At 38.7% G+C, this 18,570-nt stretch overlaps 1 protein-coding gene across 1 annotated transcript in view; it reads right to left on the bottom strand.

Moving 5' to 3' along the window:
* Nucleotides 1-627: 627 nt before the first annotated feature.
* The window catches only part of TACR1 (tachykinin receptor 1), a gene marked incomplete at both ends in the record, with an annotated part of 98,439 nt that continues 80,496 nt past the window's right edge, over nucleotides 628-18,570 (bottom strand). Inside the window, 3 exons of the mRNA XM_079721192.1 lie at nucleotides 628-919; nucleotides 2,463-2,659; nucleotides 9,760-9,910. Coding sequence (XP_079577318.1) covers nucleotides 628-919; nucleotides 2,463-2,659; nucleotides 9,760-9,910 — 640 coding nt within the window. The remainder of the gene's footprint in view (nucleotides 920-2,462; nucleotides 2,660-9,759; nucleotides 9,911-18,570) is intronic.

Genomic DNA, 18,570 nt, shown 5'->3' with positions numbered 1-18,570 from the left:
GTCGCTGGGGACATAATGCAGATAAACTTGAGGCTCTCAATCCCATACTGCACTGAGATATTGAGATGCCAAAAAGGGGCAGAAGTATGCCTTCTTTTCATGGGTCCTTAGAAGAGAGTGTTACATCTTTCATTCAGATTTTATGTGTCTCCTCCTTTTGTTCACCTTATCAAGCAGAGGCTGATGCAGTATGAGCCACCAGCTAAAGGAAAATAATCTAAGCAAGACTGAGAACACCTTTATTGAAATAAGATGCAGCTCTAGGCAAACAGATCAGTCGGATCTGTTGCTGCATTGCAGGAATTACCCTGAAATGATTGCCAACATGCAATTAAAGTTAATTCTAGAATCTTGGAATGGATTGTAGAGAAAATCGAGTCTAACCTTCCCATTGTACAGGCTCAGAGAAGTTCGATGATTTGTTTTGGGTCACACAGCATGTGGGTGGCAAAGACATAGAAGAATGCAGGTTTTTGACTCCAGAATAGAATGTTTTTCCTAAACTATTCTGACCCTTTCACAAGCTGCAAGAGTGTTTCTTATGGTCTCTATATTGAGGATTTATCCATGCATGAAATGAAGCAAGACAAAGACAAAGGTGACTGCGCCTACTGAAGGCCCTGTAGTCTAGGAGAGCATGTTGGAGTAGAAGCTGAAGTTCTCCATCATGGTCTTAGAGTCGCTGCGAGAGGAGTCATTGGAGGTCTTGTCCAGGGATGAGGGCATGGCCTTGGGGCCTTCCTCCAGGTCTTCCTCATGGGCTCCCACCACTGTGGAGACAGTGGTCTCCAGGCGGCTGACTTTATACACACTGCTCTGCGTCTGGAGGTACCTAGTGGATTTCATTTCGAGCCCCTCATAGTCACCAGCACTAATGAAAGGGCAGCACCGAAAGGCTTGCTTGAAGCCCAGACGGAACCTGAAGAGAGAGTGGAAGGAGAGGTAATCCTTGAGTATGGCCTGCTTTCAGAGGGTATTCCCACCATTGTGGTAGCTCTTTAATACGTGGACATACCCAAATGAGACACTGTGTTATTATTTTTTAAATTAATTGACAGCTGAAGATGCTAAGGGTAAAAAGATTCAAAGGCCAGTGATCAAGGTCAAATCCAGGACTAGAACCCAAGTTCATGTGAAATGCATGTCTGTACTTAGGGTGGCTGTTAAAATATGCTGCCTCCACTGGTTCAGGGTCAGCTGATTTTGGGTCAGTTCAACATCAGTAAAAACATTCACCAAGTGTTTACTATATGCACAATACTGTGTCAAGACTCAGTCCTTTCCTTCAAGTAGCCCACTGACTTTCTGCCAATCATGTCCCTTCAGAATCAGCTTTTGGGAGATTAAACTTAGAAATGTTTAGGCATGTTATGAGGCTCCTAGAAGAAAGATAAATCCATGAGTTAGACAAACAAGACCATTTGGACAAGTCCCAGGGAATATCTGTCCCCAAATTCATAACACCTGAGTGTCTCATTCAGAGAAGGCACATTATAGGCTGATAACTGTTGGCTATAAATGCGACAAGGCTTTTTCCCCTCCCCCTCCCCTCCTTCTCCTGCCTCCTTTTTCACAGAGGCTGAGATGGTGCTCCAGATGAGTGAACTGCCACCATGGCATACCAGCTGCCTCTTGGGGACTCTGCACACAGTGGTGAATTCCCTATTGCTGAACACCATTCTAGATGGCTCTCCCTTCTCTTACTTTTCTGAGGTTGGCTTCCACTTCAGGGAAGGCTCTCCTGGCCCCTGTGGCCAAGTAAAGGCAGAATCAGGCCTTTGAGGCTCTGACTTCTTTTTGCTTACTCTGTCCTGCTGGAAGTGCTGGAAGAAACTGGACAAAGCTGCCCAGATTTTATGATGGGATGGGAAGAAGAAAATGAGAGACCAGAGAAGGGAGAAGATGCCATGTGGTGGATAATTATTCTAGGGACGTCAATCTCTCTCTTTCTCTCTTGTTCTGTCTCAGTCTCTCTCTCACTATCACTCTCTGACTCTCTCTCTCTCTGATTCTCTTTCTCTCTGTCTGCATGGACAGCACTCTGTGCATGGAATCCATAGAACAGATTGAGCAATTCCTGAACTTGATCCAGCTTGCAACCTGCTTTATATATATTAATCACAGAGGATTTTTTATCTGCCCCTGCACCTCACCCTCTACTACTGACTTAGTAACGAGTGTTTAAAAGTCAGAAGATTTCACATAAAAGCATGGATTTCTGGTTCATCTTGGAAAAGAAAAAGAAGTCTCCTCAGGGCTCATATTCCTGCATGGTGACAAGAAGACAATTTGTCTTTGTAGTCCCCAAGTAGCCAACCTAAATGAGGAAAGCCAGCTGTAAGACAAGAGGGAGTGGTAAAGACTACAGAGAACTAATCATCACATGGTTCAGTCAGCAGGGATTGAACAGTGTGATGATTAGTTTCTTGTCCTGGAGAGAGTATGGGGGATGGGGTTCTTACCTGTCATTGAGGCAGCAGTAGATGATGGGGTTGTACATTGTAGAGCTCATGGCCAGCCACATGATGGCCAGGTAAACCTGCTGAATAAACTTCTCCAGGTAGAGATCAGGGTTGATGTAAGGCAGGAGGAAGAAGATGTGGAAGGGCAACCAGCAGATGGCAAAGGTGCATACAACAACAATCATCATCTTAACCACCTGGCAAGAGGGTGAGACAGGTGAGACCACCAGCACATCCTACCTTTCTCATGGTTATTTTCTCTCTTATCCTTCCTTCTGACTGTGCACAGTGTGATATGGAGTGTAAAGTAATTATAATAACACCTTTCAAGGTGGAGGAAGGACCATTTGTATGTGGTACCAAAGGACATTGATTATGTCAGTGATTCTCAGAGGGTGGCCCCAGGACCAGCAACATAACCATAACTTGAGTACTTGTCAGAAATGCAAATTCTTGGACCCCCTTCCAGGCTAACTGAATCAAAAAGTTTGAGTGTGTGGGTCCCAGAATTCAGACTTTGACAAGCCCTTCTGATTATTCTGATGTGCACTCATGTTTGAGAACTTCTGTGTTATACCATACTTCTGGGCAATGACTGGAGAAGCCAAGGGAGACCAGATTAATGGGCAAAGGGGAATGGGTGTTCAGGAGGAAAAGACCCAGGAATGGGGAGGAAGCAGCAGAGGGAAAGGGGCAATGAACCAGAGCAGGCTTCTACGTGTGAAGACTCAGGGAGAGGGAAAGAGAAGGGGTGGGATTTGGACAGCTGCAGCAAGGGAGTGTCAGATGTTTAAAGGGGATATTAATAACATGGTTTTATGAATACTGGGTGATATAACCCATTCCTTTTTATTCCCAAGAAACCTTCAGAGAAAAAATGACCTAAGAGAGGTGTGGCCAAGATAGTGGAGTAGGAAGACACTGAGCTCACCTCCTCCCATGGGCACACCAACTAGTTACAGAGCAGCTATTAATGAGAACGACTTGAAGACTAGCAGAAAAGATTTTCTTGAACTAAAGATATAAATAAGGAATCACAATGAGATGGATAGGGGGGACAGAGGTGCAGTATAGTCAAGACCCATACCCCTGGGGAAGTCACCCCCAAATGGAAGGATGATCACAATTGCAGAGGTCCTCCCCAAGGAGCAAGAGGTCTGAGCCCTACATCAGGTTCCCCAGCTAGGGGGTCCTGCACTGGGAAGACAAACCCTCAGAATCTCTTGCTTTGAAGGCCAGCAGGGCTTGCACACAGGAGGACTAGAGAGCTGTAGGAAACAGAGATTCTGCTCTTAAAGAGTCCACAAAAAATCTCACATGCTCTGAGTCTCAGCACAGAGGCAGTGATTTGAGAGGAGCCTGAGCCAGACCCACTTGCTGACCCTGAAGAGCCTCCTGGAGAAGAAGGAGGCAATTGGGAACATCCCTGGGGACAAAAACACCAGTGGCAGCCATTTTAGGGAGCGCATTCTACCATGAGGACACTGGTTTTGGCAAATGTCATTTTGGAGTTCTTCTTCTAGCCTATCAGCTCTGGGAGGTTACCCACCCACCAGTGGGCTGGTACCAGCCCCAGGGCCCTCATAGACCCACAGCCAGCTGCCCCAGGACCTGGCCCTGTGCACCAGTGGGCCAACAGTCACAAGGCAGGGTCGGCAGTGAGCTGGGCTGGGGGCCAGCCTCACCTACCAGCATGCCCACAGTAGTCCCACCACAACAGAACGGCCCACACAGCACACATAGGTGGCACACCTAGAGCATATAGCTCTGTTGATCAGAGGAGAGTGTACTGCTGGGCCCCACAGGACAGTTCCAACACAAGGCCACTTCTCCAAGATCAGAACATGTAACCAACTTACCTAATGCACAGAAATAAGCACAGAGAAATAAATACACACAATTTGAGGAGACAGAGGAATATGTTCTCAACAAAGGCATAAGACAAAACCTCAGAAAAATAACTAAATGAGGTGGAGATAAACAAGCTATTTGAAAAAGATTTCAAAGTAATGATAATAAATATGCTCAATGAACTTGAGAGAAGAATGGATAAACACAATGAGAATTTAAATAAAATTAGAAAATATAAAGAAGAACCAAACAGAGCTGAAGAAAACAATAACTGCAATTAAAAATTCACTAGAAGGAATCTACAGTGGATTAGGTGATACAGAGGAGTGGATCGGCAAACTGGGAGACACCCAAGCAGAACAAAAAATTAAAAAAGAAAATAATTAACAAAAAGTGAGTGTAGTTTAAGAGACCTCTGGGACAACCAAAGTGTACAAATATTTGCATCATAGGGGTCCAAGAAGGATAAGAGAGAGAGAAAGCATCAAAGAACTTATTTGAAGGAATAATAGCTGAAAAGTTCCCCAGTCTGGGAAAGGGAACAGACATCCATGTCCAAGAAGCACAAAGAGTCCCAAACAAGATGAACCCAAAGCAGCCCACACCAATACACATTATATTAATATGGCATATATTAAAGATAAAGAGAGAATATTAAGAGCAGCAAGAGGAAACAAATAGTTACATATATGGGAACTCCCATAAGACTGTCAGCTGACTTTTCAGTAGAAATTTTGCAGGCCAGAAGGGAGTGGCACCATATATTCAAAGTGATGAAAGGATAAAACATGCAACCAAGAATACTCTATCTGGCAAGGCTATCATTCAGATTTGAAGGAGAGATAAAAATTTTAAGACAAGCAACAGCTAAAAGAATTTAGCACCGCTAAACTGGCTTAACGAGAAATGTTAAAGGGACTTCTCTAAGGGGAAAAGAAAAGACCACAACCAGAAATATGAAAATTATGAGAGGAAAAATCTCATTGGTTAAAGCAAACATACAATAAAGATAGTAGATCAACCACTTATAAAGCTAGTAGGAAGATTAAAGACAAAAGTAGTAAAATCATCTATATCCACAATAAGTAGTTAAGGGATACACAAAACAAAAAGATGTAAAATATGATGTCAAAAACATTAAATGTGAGGGGGAGGCAAATAAAAATGAAGGGTGGTTAGAATGTGTTCAGACTTAAGTGGTCACCAACTTAAAAATAATCACATGTGGGACTTCCCTTTGGTGCAGTGGTTAAGAATCTGCCTGACAATGTGGGGGACACAGGTTCGAGCCCTGGTCTGGGAAGATCCCACATGCCACAGTGCCCATGCACCACAACTACTGAGCCTGCACTCTAGAACCCGTGAGCCACAACTACTGAGTTCGCATGCCACAACTACTGAAGCCTGCACACCTAGAGCCTGTGCTCCACAAGAGAAGCCACCACAGTGAGAAGCCCTCACACCACAACGAAGAGTAACCCCCACAACCCGCAACTAGAGAAAGTCTGCGCATAGCAATGAAGACCCAACGCAGCCAAAAATAAAAAATATAAATCACATGTGTATGTATATATAGTTTGCTATATATAAACCTCATGGTAACCACAAACCAAAAAATCTCTAAAAGATGCACATGAAAAAAATAGAAAGGAATCCAAACATAACATTAAAGGCAGACATTAAACCACAAGGTAAGAGAACAAAAAAGAGAGAAGAAAAAACTATAAAAACAACCAGAAAACAATTAACAAAATGGCAATAAGTACATTACAGACCAATATAACTGATGAACATGGATGCAAAATCCTCAACAAAATATTAGCAAACAGAATTCAACAATACATTAAAAGGATCATACACCATGATTGAGTGGAATTTGTGCCTGGGATGCAAGGATGTTTCAACATCAGCAAATTAGTCAATGTGTTACATCACACTAACAAATTGAAGAATAAAAATCATATGATCATTTTCATAGATACAGAAAAAACTTTTGACAAAATTCAGTATCTTTTTATGACAAAAACTCTCAACAAAGTAGGTATAGAGGGAACATACCTCAACATATAAAGGCCATATATGACAAACCCATAGCTAACATCATACTTAGTGGTGAAAAGGTGAAAGCATTTCCTTAAGATCAGGAACAAGAAAACGTTGCCCACTCTCACTCCTTTTATTCAATATAGTATTGGGAGTTCTATTCAAATCAATCAGACAAGAAAAAGAAATAAAAGATATCCAAATTAGAAAGGAAGAAGTCAAACTGTCACTGTTTGCAGATGACAGGATACTATACATTGAATATCCTAAGGAAGCCACCAAAACCCATTAAAACTAATAAACAAATTCAATAAAGTTTCAGGATACAAAATTAATATACAGAAATCTGTTGCATTTCTATATACTAACACTGAAATATCAGAAGGAGAAATTAAGAAAACAGTCCCATTTACAATTGCATCAAAAAGAATAAAATACCTAAGAATAAACCTAACCAAGGAGGTAGACAACTTGTACTTGGAAAACCATAAGGCACTGATAAAATAAATTGAAGGGGACACAAGCAAAAACCAAGATATAGCATGCTCACAGATTGGAAGAATTAATATTGTTAAAATGACCATACTACCCAAGACAACCTACAGATTCAATGCAATCTATCAAAATACCAAAGGCAATTTCACAGAACTACAACAAATAATTCTAAAACTTATACAGAAACACAAAATACCCCAAATAGCCATAACAATCTTGAGAAAGAAGAACAAAGCTGGAGGCATTATGCTCTTGATTTCAAAAACATACTAAAAGCTACAGTAATCAAAATAATATGGTACTGGCACAAAACAGACACAGAGCTCAAAAGAACAGAATAGAGATCCCAGAAATAAACCCACACCCATATGGTCAATTAATCTATGAGAAAGGAGGCAAGAATTATAGTGGGGAAAATACAGCCTCTTCAAAAAACCATGTTGGGAAAAGTTGACTGCTACATGCAAAAAAAAAAAAAAAAAAAAACTGGATTACATTCTCACATCATATATAAAAATAAATTCAAACTGGATTAAAAACTTAAATGGAAGACCTGAAACCACAAAACTTCTAGAAGAAAACAGAAAGCACCCTTTTTGACACTGGTCTTAGCATTTTTTTTTATTTGTCTCCTCAGACAAGAGAAACAAGAGCTAATATTAACAAATGGGACTACATCAAAGTGAAAAGCTTTTGCACAGTGAAGGAAACTATAAACAAAACAAAAAGGCAGCTTACTGAATATTTGCAAATAATATATCTGATAGGGGATTAATATCTAAACTATACAAAGAACTACTATAACTCAACATCAAAAAAACCAAACAACTGCATTAAAAAATGGCAGGGACCTGAAGAGATGTTTTTCCAAATAAGGCATACAGTTGGCCAAAAGGCACATGTAAAGATGCCCAACATCACTCATCAAACCAAAACCACAATGAGATATCACTTCACACATGTCAGAATGGCTATATCACAAAGACAGCAGATAACAAGCATTGGCAAGGATGTGGAGAAAAATGAGCCTTTGTAAACTGTTGGTGGAAATGTAAATTGGTGCAGCCACTCTGGAAAACAGTATGGAGATTCCTCAACAAATTGAAAATAGAACTACCGTATGATCCAGCAACTACACCCCTGGGTATTTATCCAAAGGAAACAAAAACACTTTGAAAAGATACATGCACCCTGATGTTTATAGGAGCATTATTTACAATAGCCCAGATATGGAAGCAACCTAAATGTCCATTGATAGAGGAATGGATATAAAAATATATTATATATATATATATATATATATATATATATATATATACACACACACACACACACACACACACACACACACACACACAATGGAATATTACCCAGACATTAAAAAATCTTGTCATTTGGGACAACATGGATGAATATAGAGGGTACTATCCTAAGAGAAAGTCAAATATCACATGATCTCACTTATATGTGGAATCTAAAAAGCAAAACAAAGAAACAAACAAAACAAAAGCAGACTCATAAAGATGTAGAGAATAAAAGGGTGGTTGCCAGAAAGAAGGGGGATGGGCAGGTGGGTGAAATGGGTGAAGGGGATTAAGGGGTGCAAACCTTAAATAAGTCATGGGGATGTAATAAGCAGCATAAAGAATATGGTCGGTAATATTTTACTAACTTTGTATGGGGACAGATGGTTACTAGAATTATTGTGGTGCTAGTGGATGCAAATGTCAAATCATTATGTAATACACCTGAAATTAACATACTATTGTAAGTCAACTATATTTCAATAAAAAAGAAAAGCTATCTAGCGTCCACACAATGAAATACTATGCAAAGAAGTACCAAAAGAGAAAAATAAAGAATGAGAAATCTCTTTCTATATTGATTTTTGAAGATTTTGTGGATATTGTTAAATATAAAAATGAGAGGAAGAACAACGTGTATTTACTATTTGTGTAAGAAAGAAAAGAATATATATTTATTTGGCTTATAAATGCATTACAGTATCTGAAAGGATTAACAACAACTGTGGTTATCATAGTGTGTGTGTGTGTGTGTGTGTGCGTGCATACACATTTGGGAACTGTGTAGATGGAGGACCTAGAAAGGAGGGAGCCCTTTCATGGTAAGACTCAATATATTTTTTGACTTTTAATTTTCGAATAATTTAAGACTCCCAAGAAGTTGCAAAAATAGGTCAGAGAGTTCCCAGGTACCCATCACACAGCTTCTCCCAATGATATCATCTTACATAACTATGCCACATGATCAAAATCAGGAAACTGATGATAGTGCAATACTATTACCAGACTGCATTTGGATTTTGCCAGTTTTTACATGCATTTTTTTTTACTGTATAGTTCTATGAAATTGTATCATATGCAGAGATAAGTGAAAAACCCACAGCAATCAGGATACATAGCTGCTCCATCATCAGAAAGAAACTCACTCATGCTATCCCTTTGTAGACAGACTCTTCCCGCAGTACTAATCCTGGCAACTCCTAGTCTGTTCTCCATCACCATAATTTTGTTTCTTTTAGTACTTTTTGATGTTTGAACCAAGTAAATGTACTATTTTGTCAAATTTTAATCATAAAAGAGAACTGAATATATCTTCATCCTTTTGTAGTTAAATATGTGTGTTTGTGTTTTAATGACTTGACAGTTTTCAATTAGCCTTAAGGCGAGAGTGAGGTGGCTTATACCTGTACAGGCAGGCCTAGGTTACGAAAACATTGAAGAAAGATCTCTTCCCTCCTCTTTCCTCCACTCCCTTCTATTGTTCCCAGGACCCAGGGAAGTTTTGTGCCTGCTGCCTCTGGGTCTCCTGAGGCTCTGGGGCTCATAAGCTTGCCGGTCTGTCACGTATGCCAGGGTGGGTTAAGTGCTGCTTGCCCTTTGCTCACCTTGCGCTTGGCAGAGACTTGCTCGTGGTACCGGTCAGAGGAGTCCCCAGGGATCTCGCTGGCCCACAGTGTGATGCCCACTACAGTGTATGCATAACCTATCACCAGCAGGGGCAGGAAGTAGATCAACACAGTCACACAGATGTGGTACCTGCAACAAGGTGGATGGAAGGGGTCAGTTCAAGAAATAATAGGGTTGGTCAAGCCTTGACGGTTACATTTCTCAGCATTTGCCATTAATAAGCTTTGATGATAAGGCTAGCCGCCTGCATTGGATGGATGGATGATATGTTAATGGATAAAGTAGAGAAAGCAAATCTCTTCAACTTATGTTTTTCTTATGGACATTTTCCATAATGGAGATTCCTATTCAGAATGAAAAGAGAAGAACAAACACTGATCAGAGGGAACTGAATCTGTTGTATATCTATGGCAATTTTAGTTGATGTTAAGTTCAGTATTGCTTACCTCTCCCTCCAAAGAGGAAATGCAATCTAAGGCTGCATTAATGGAAGTATATTCTCTAGAATAAAGGAGGTGATTTTACTGCTCAATACATACTTGTCAGATTTAAACTTAGGGTCAATTTTGGTGCAGGGACATAGACTAACTAGTACATTCAGATGAGAACCATCGTCATGGTTAATGAGACAATCTATCCTAAATGACAAATGGCTTCACGGATATAAGCATAATTATCTTGGAGAGAGATAAGACTTATCCTAGAATAAGGATCAGTAGGTGAGAGCCACAAAGTTTAAGCTACTTCTAGGCCTGGTCCTTAAATATATATCTCCAGATGGAAGCTGTCTGGGTCTCTGAATTACCACTTGGAGTACAGATACCAAATGATTTGAGTCTGATTGGAATATGAGAAAGAAACAAACCTTTGCAGTGTTAAACAACAGATTTTGAGGTTTCTTACAACAGCACAACTTATCCTATTCTGTTTAAGATGAAGCTCATTGTAAGTTGGACATTTTAGTAAGTTATTTGAATTTTGAGAAAGAGTATTTTTTCTCAGATGGTCCTTGGCATGTCTGGCTAGTTATAGGCCTTTCCCTCTGATGTGAGTTTAATGCAAAGCCTCAGCATTCCTGATAATAATAATAATAATAATAGTAATAATAATAATAATAATAATAATAATAATAATAAGAAGAAGAAGAAGAAGAAGAAGAAGAAGAACAGCTAATATTTTAAGGGGTTTACTCTAGGTCACTGTGTTCATAATAACATTAATGATAGTATTAATAGCTGAACTGGAAGTTAGACTTTATTGAGTGAAGAGCACAGTGCCATGCACTTTACTGGCATTATCTTCTTTAATCCTCAAAACAAATGATTAGGTAGATACTATCATAATCCCATTTTGTAGATAAGGAAACCAAAGCTTAGAATTTAATTAACTTTCTGAAATTCACAGCTGGTAAAATGAGGAGCTGAGAGTAGAACGCAGGACTGTGACCACAGAGCCAGCTTCTTGTCACTGGAGAAAAGTCACCCAGTGATATATATATATTTTAATTTTTAAATTTAATTTTATTTATTTTTTTATAGAGTAGGTTCTTATTAATTATCTATTTTATACATATTAGTGTATACATGTCAATCCCAATCTCCCAATTCACCCAACCACCACCATCACCACCACCACTTTTCCCCCTCTGTGTCCATATGTTTCTTCTCTACACTGTGTCTCTATTTCTGCCCTGCAAACCGGTTCATCTGTACCATTTTTCTAGGCTCCACATATATAAGTTAATATACAATATTTGTTTTTCGCTTTCTCACTTACTTCACTCTGTATGACAGTCTCTAGATCCATCCACGTCTCTACACGTGACCCAATTTCATTCCTTTTTATGACTGAGTGATATTCCATTGTATATATGTACCAAATCTTCTTTATCCATTCCTCTGTCGATGGGCATTTAGGTTGCTTCCATGACCTGGCTATTGTAAATAGTGCTGCAATGAACATCAGGGGGCATGTGTTTTTTTGAATTATGGTTTTCTCTAGGTATATGCCCAGTAGTGGGATTGCGGGGTCATATGGTAATTCTATTTTTAGTTTTTAAAGGAACCTCCATACTGTTCTCCATAGTGGCTGTATCAATTTATATTCCCACCAACAGTGCAAGAGGGCCCTCTTTTCTCCACACCCTCTCCAGCATTTGTTCTTTGTAGATTTTCTGATGATGCCCATTCTGACTGGTGTGAGGTGATACCTCATTGTGGTTTTGATTTGCATTTCTCTAATAATTAGTGATGTTGAACAGCTTTTCACGTGCTTCTTGGCCATCTGTATGTCTTCTTTGGAGAAATGTCTATTTATTTCTTCTGCCCATTTTTTGATTGGGTTATTTGTTTTATTAATATTGAGCTGCATGAGCTATTTATATATTTTAGAGATTAATCCTTTGTCCATTGATTCATTTGCAAATATTTTCTCCCATTCTGAGGGTTTTCTTTTCATCTTGTTTGTAGTTTCCTTGGCTGTGCAAAAGCATTTAAGTTTCATTAGGTCCCATTTGTTTATTTTTGTTTTTACTTCCATTACTCTAGGAGGTGGATCAAAAAAGATCGTGCTGTGATTTATGTCAAAGAGTGTTCTGCCTATGTTTTCCTCTAAGATTTTTATAGTGTCTGGTCTTACATTTACATCCATTTTGAGTTTATTTTTGTGTATGGTGTCAGGGAGGGTTCTAATTTCATTCTTTTACATGTAGCTGTCCAGTTTTCCCAACACCACTTATTGAAGAGACTGTCTTTTCTCCATTGTGTATCCTTGCCTCCTTTGCCATAGATTAGTTTACCATAGGTGCGTGGGTTTATCTCTGGTCTTTCTATCCTGTTACACTGATCTATATTTCTGTTTTTGTGCCAATACCATATTTTCTTGATTACTGTAGCTTTGTAGTATAGTCTGAAGTCAAGGAGTCTGACTCCTCCACCTCCGTTTTTTTTCCCCTCAAGACTGCTTTGACTATTCAGGGTTATTTGTCTCCATACAAATTTTAAGATTTTTTTTTGTTCTAGTTCTGTAAAAAATGCCCCCGGTAGTTCGATAGGGATTGAATTGAATGTGTAGATTGCTTTGGGTAGTAAAATCATTTTCACAATATTGATTCTTCCAATCCAAGAACATGGTATATCTCTCCATCTGTTTGTGTCATCTTTGATTTCTTTCATCAGTGTCTTATAGTTTTCTGAGTACAGGTATTTTACCTCCTTAGGTAGGTTTATTCCTAGGTATTTTATTCTTTTTGTTTCAATGGTGAATGTGATTATTTCCTTAATTTCTCTTTCTGATCTTTCATTCTTAGTGTATAGGAATGCAAGAGATTTCTGTGCATTAATTTTGTATCCTGCAACTTTACCAAATTCATTGATTAGCTCTAGTCACCCAGTGATATTTTCTTCTACTATTTATGCTTATTTTCTGCAATATTTTTTTCCAAAAAGGAAAACCCACTTATTCACTCAATTTCTCCTTTATCAATAGTTTGTTTTCAATCACTTCTTTGCAAAGCCCCACAGTTTTACCACTTATTCTGCCTCCTCTGAATGCTAAAATTTGCAACTTGAAGAAACTTGAAGAGTTCTTAAAGTAACAAGCCACAGATTCAGCAAAGCAGGGTGTTTAGTGCAAGCTGTTATGTACAGATAGGTTGTTCCATGCAGATAGGCTGTTCTGTGCATACAGGCTGTTCCGTGCAGACAGGCTCTTCTGTGCAGACAGGCTGTTCAATGCAGACAGGCTGTTCCAGTCTTACCAGACTTTCAATGTTCACTTTGATTGTCTCATCTGGAAGACTTCTTGGGAGCCTCAGTTCTCTAGTCACCGCAGCAGTGACTGCATACTGGTTTCCTACCTGATCTCAGTCCCTCTTCCTGATTGCTGTATGGATACTGCTTGAAATCAAAATGTTTAGAGACTATGGTGTCAGGGAGACCCTGAGAACGTGCAGGTTGCATCTACTTCTTCTATCTGTAAGAACAGCCCTCCCTTTTGAAGACCAATACTTACTTGGTGATAAAAACATGTTAACTGAGCTTTGTGGGGTCTTTCCCTCAGAGTGCTGAGCATCTTTTTGGAATCAGGGATGTGATGGGAGAATACTGCAGTCAAGTCACAGGTACTCCTTACCTTGTACCAGTGGTTCTCAAACTTAAACTAGCCTCAGAATCACCTAGAGGGCTTATACAAATATGGAGGGCTAGGCCCCACTCTGGGCCCCACCCAGTTTCCAACTTAGCATGCCTGAGGTAAGTCTGAGAATCTGCATTTATAACAAGTTCCCAGGTGATGCTGCTGCTGGTTCTGGTTCAGGGTTTGTTTTTGTAGGCCCATTCTTCTCTTGTGTTTCCCACTTAGAGAAGCTCCTTTAGCATTTGTTGGAAAGTTGGTTTGGTGGTGCTGAATTCTCTTAGCTTTTGCTTGTCTGTAAAGCTTTACATTTCTCTGTTGAATCTGAGTGAGATCCTTGCTGGGTAGAGTAATCTTTGTTGTAGGATTTTGCCTTTCATCACTTTAAATATATCTTGGCACTCCCTTCGATCCTACAGAGTTTCTGCTGAAAAATCAGCTGATAACCTTATCGGAATTCTCTTTTATATTATTTGTTGCTTTTCTCTTGATGCTTTTAATATTTTTTCCTTGAATATGAATATTTGTTTTTTAGTTTGATTAATATGTGTCTTAGTGTGTTTCTTCTTGGGTTTATGCTGTACGGGACTGTGTTTCCTGGACCTGTGTGGCTATTTCCTTTCCCATGTCAGGGAAGTTTTTGACTATAATCTCTTCAAATATTTTCTCAGACCCTATCTTTTTCTCTTTTTCTTCTGGGACCCCTAAAATTCGAATTTTGGTGAATTTAATTTGTCCCAGAGGTCTCTGAGAATGTTCTCATTTCTTTTCAGTCTTTTTTCTTTATTCCATTCCATGGCAGTTATTTTCACCATTCTGTCCTCCAGTTCACCTATCTATTCTTCTGCCTCAGTTATTCTGCTATTGATTCCTTCTAGTGTATTTTTCATTTCAGTTATTGTGTTGTTCGTCACTGTTTGTTTGTTCTTTAGTTCTTGTAGGTCCTTGTTAAACATTTCTTTTATTTTCTCAATCCATGCCTCCATTTCTATTTCTATTTGGATCATCTTTACTATTGTTACTCTGAATTCTTTTTCAGTTATGTTGCCTATTTCCTCTTCATTTATTTGCTCTTGTAGGTTTTTACCTTAATCCTTCATCTGTAACATGTTTTCTGGTCATCTCATTTTTTTGATGGGTGGGGCTGTGTTCCTGTCTTGCTGATTGTTTGGTCTGAGGCCTCCACCACTGGAGTTTGCAGGCAGTTGGATGGAGGCAGGTCTCATTGCCAACATGAGGGCTTCTGGGAGAGCTCACACTGACTAATATTCCTGGGACCTGAAGATCTCTGTTAGTCCAGTGGTTTGGACTTGGTGCTCCAACCACAGGTGCTCAGGTCTCCTCTATGTTAATTACATCAGTGGTTTGTCTCATACATTGTGGGTTTTTTTCCCTCGCTTTGTCATTTGCCAAACTCTCTCATGGAGTTTCCTGGCATTCAGTATTTAACAAATATATCTATACCTGTATCTATATCTATGTTTATACTCAAACCAACCATCTCTTTCATTTTAGTTTTGTCTTGAGTGTTATTTTTTGAAAGTTTTCACTCCTTTCCAATATATTTGGAATTTATATTCATTTTAAGATGTGAGAAAGAAACACATTTTTATGATTAGTGCAGAGTTTCATCAGAATATATATTATGGACAATATTTCTGTGAGATGTTATCAGGGGTTAATCAAAAGAAGGATTCTATGATCAAGTAAATTGGGGAAACACAAGGTTTAAACGAAACCATCAGGTTTCTTTACTGAAAAATTATCAGAGTGGAGCCTATTCATTACAATATTATTTGAAATAGCAAAACACTAGGAGCAATCCAAATATAAATCAATATCATGCCAGGTAATAAGTTATGTTTTTTCTATACAAAGTAATACTATGCAGCTGTAAAGAAAAAAATGAGACTATTTGCTCAATATTAAGGGGAAAGGATATCTAAGTTAAACTGTAAGTGGAAAAAACAAGAATATGGTATGTCATATATGACACTTTGTGTTAAGAAAGGAGACAATTAGAATATATAGTCAAACCCTTTTTGATAAGCAGAAAGGAATTTTGGAAAGCTCACAAGAAACTAAGAACAAAACAGATGGAGAGATATACCATGTTCTTGGATTGGAAGAATCAATATTGTGAAAATGACTATACTACCCAAAGCAATCTACAGATTCAATTCAATCCCTATCAAATTACCAATGGCATTTTTTTAAAGAACTAAAACAAAAAAAATCTTAAAATTTGTATGGAGACACAAAAGGCCCCAAATAGCCAAAGCAGTCTTCAGGGAAACAAATGGAGCTGGAGGAATCAGACTCCCTGACTTCAGACTATACTACAAAGCTACAGTAATCAAGAAAATATGGTACTGGCACAAAAAGAGAAGCATAGATCAATGGAATAGGATAGAAAGCCCAGAGATAAACCCAAGCACCTATGGTCAACTAAACTATGAGAAAGGAGGCAAAGATATACAATGGAGAAAAGGCAGTCTCTTCAATAAGTGGTGTTGGGAAAACTGGACAGCTACATGTAAAAGAGTGAAATTAGAACCCTCTCTAACACCATACACAAAAATAAGCTCAAAATGGATTAGAAACCCAAGTGTAAGACCAGGCACTGTAAAACTCTTAGAGGAAAACATAAGCAGAATACTCTTTGACATAAATCACAGGAAGATCCTTTTTGATCCATCTCCTAGACTAATGGAAATAAAAACAAAAATAAACAAATGAGACCTAATGAAACGTAACTCTTGAACAGTATTTTCATTCTTCCCCTCTCAAGCTGCATTAATGTGATTTACAGTTTTGTAGAAAATTGTCCATTTAATCTTACATTCAATTACACTTTCAGGCCTGGTTGTGTTTTCTCTTTCAGTAAGTTCAGGTATCTCTGGAAATTTAACATGACAGCACAAAGGAATCCCAAATTTGGTAGTCCCATCTTTTTCAGGCTTACACTTTCACCTCCAAATTAGGGGTTGCCATATGTATTGCACATGACTTCCCATGGTAGCTACTGCCTTCTCTTTGTCTCTATCTGTGCAATATCTACCAGAAATGTAGTGAAATTTCTGGCATTTTTATGGCAACCTTCCTAGTTTCTGCATTAATGTAGGATTTTCCTTCTCCTTCTCCTTTTTTTTACTTTATTTACTGTAACTATTTTGTCCGAGAGTCAGGGTTAAACACTTGCTTTTATGCAACCATTTCCCCCTGAAATATCAATGCATTTTTCCTTATCAGTTTAACTGCTTTCCATCAACAGCAGTGACAATACTAGGAGTGCTGGGCTATATAAATGTAGTGGGTGTCAGGGAGGAGATTAATCATAGAAGCTAGCATAAACAGTCCTGGAACCACAAATATGCTGACACCCTTTTGGCAAGGCCTGGAGCAGCTTGGTAAAGGATCCACACTTGTTTTTTATTTGTGAAATAATGAAGAATGTGGAAAATTGGGGAAGTAAACTGCAGGTACTTTTTCTAATATTCTTTTTTCCTTCTTATTCTCCACCAGTTAGTTGATTTTTAATTTTCATTATTATTAATGAAACTAAAGGATATGTATAAATGTAAATATTTCAACTAAGATGATGGGACATGACATACAAAAGACAAAATGCTATAAATAAAGACAGTCTTCTGTTACAATTGGTACTAATAAAGAATTATATTAGAGGACCTCTCTGGTGGTGCAGTGGTTAAAAATCCACCTGCCAGACGTAGAGAATGGACTTGAGGACACAGGGAGGGGGAAGGTGGGACGAAGTGAGAGAGTGGCAGTTACATATATACACTATCAAATGTAAAATAGATAGCTAGTGGAAAGCAGCTGCATAGCACAGGGATATTAGCTCAGTGCTTTGTGACCACCTATAGGAGTGGGATAGGGAAGATGGGAGGGAGACGCAAGAGGGAGGGGATATATGTATATGTATAGCTGATTCACTTTGCTATACAGCAGAAACTAACACAACATTGTAAAGCAATTATACTCCAATAAAGATGTTTAAAAAAAAAGAATCTGCCTGCCAATGCAGGGGACACGGCTTGGAGACCTAGTCTTGGAAGATCCCACATGCCACAGAGCAACTAAACCCGTGTGCCACAACTACTGAGCTTTCATGCCACAACTACTGAAGCCCATGCACCTAGAGCCCATGCTCTGCAAGAAAAGAAGCTACCACAATGAGAAGCCTGTGCACTGCAACGAAGAGTAGCCCCCAGTTGCCACAACTAGAGAAAGCCCGAGAGCAACAATGAAGACCCAATGCAGCCAAAAATAAATAAATAAAATGAATAAATTTATAAAAAATAAAAGAATTATATTAGAGTTAATATATCCACATTCATGTACACTTCCACAAAATCTCCAGGTAATTATAGTCATGAGTGATGCTGTTTTCTGACATAGTTTCCTTTCCCAGGACTATTGGTAATATTTGTAATTCAGATAAGCACATCTTACTTCATGCTAAAACTTTACCACAAAGTTATGTACAAAGAAGTTTAATTAACAGAAAATGACATATGACCAATATTAATAAATGATTCAGGGAAGCTGAAATTCCCCAGGCTGCCTAAATCTCATTCTTTGGGATGTATTTCTCATTTTTCATCCTTATTACAGACTTTTACTTGGCCGTATTG

The sequence above is a fragment of the Hyperoodon ampullatus genome (assembly GCF_949752795.1).
Source record: "Hyperoodon ampullatus genome assembly, chromosome: 15".
NCBI lineage: Eukaryota > Metazoa > Chordata > Mammalia > Artiodactyla > Ziphiidae > Hyperoodon > Hyperoodon ampullatus.
The sequence above is the reverse complement of the archived record's forward strand: the minus strand, read 5'-3'. Positions and strand labels throughout refer to the sequence as shown.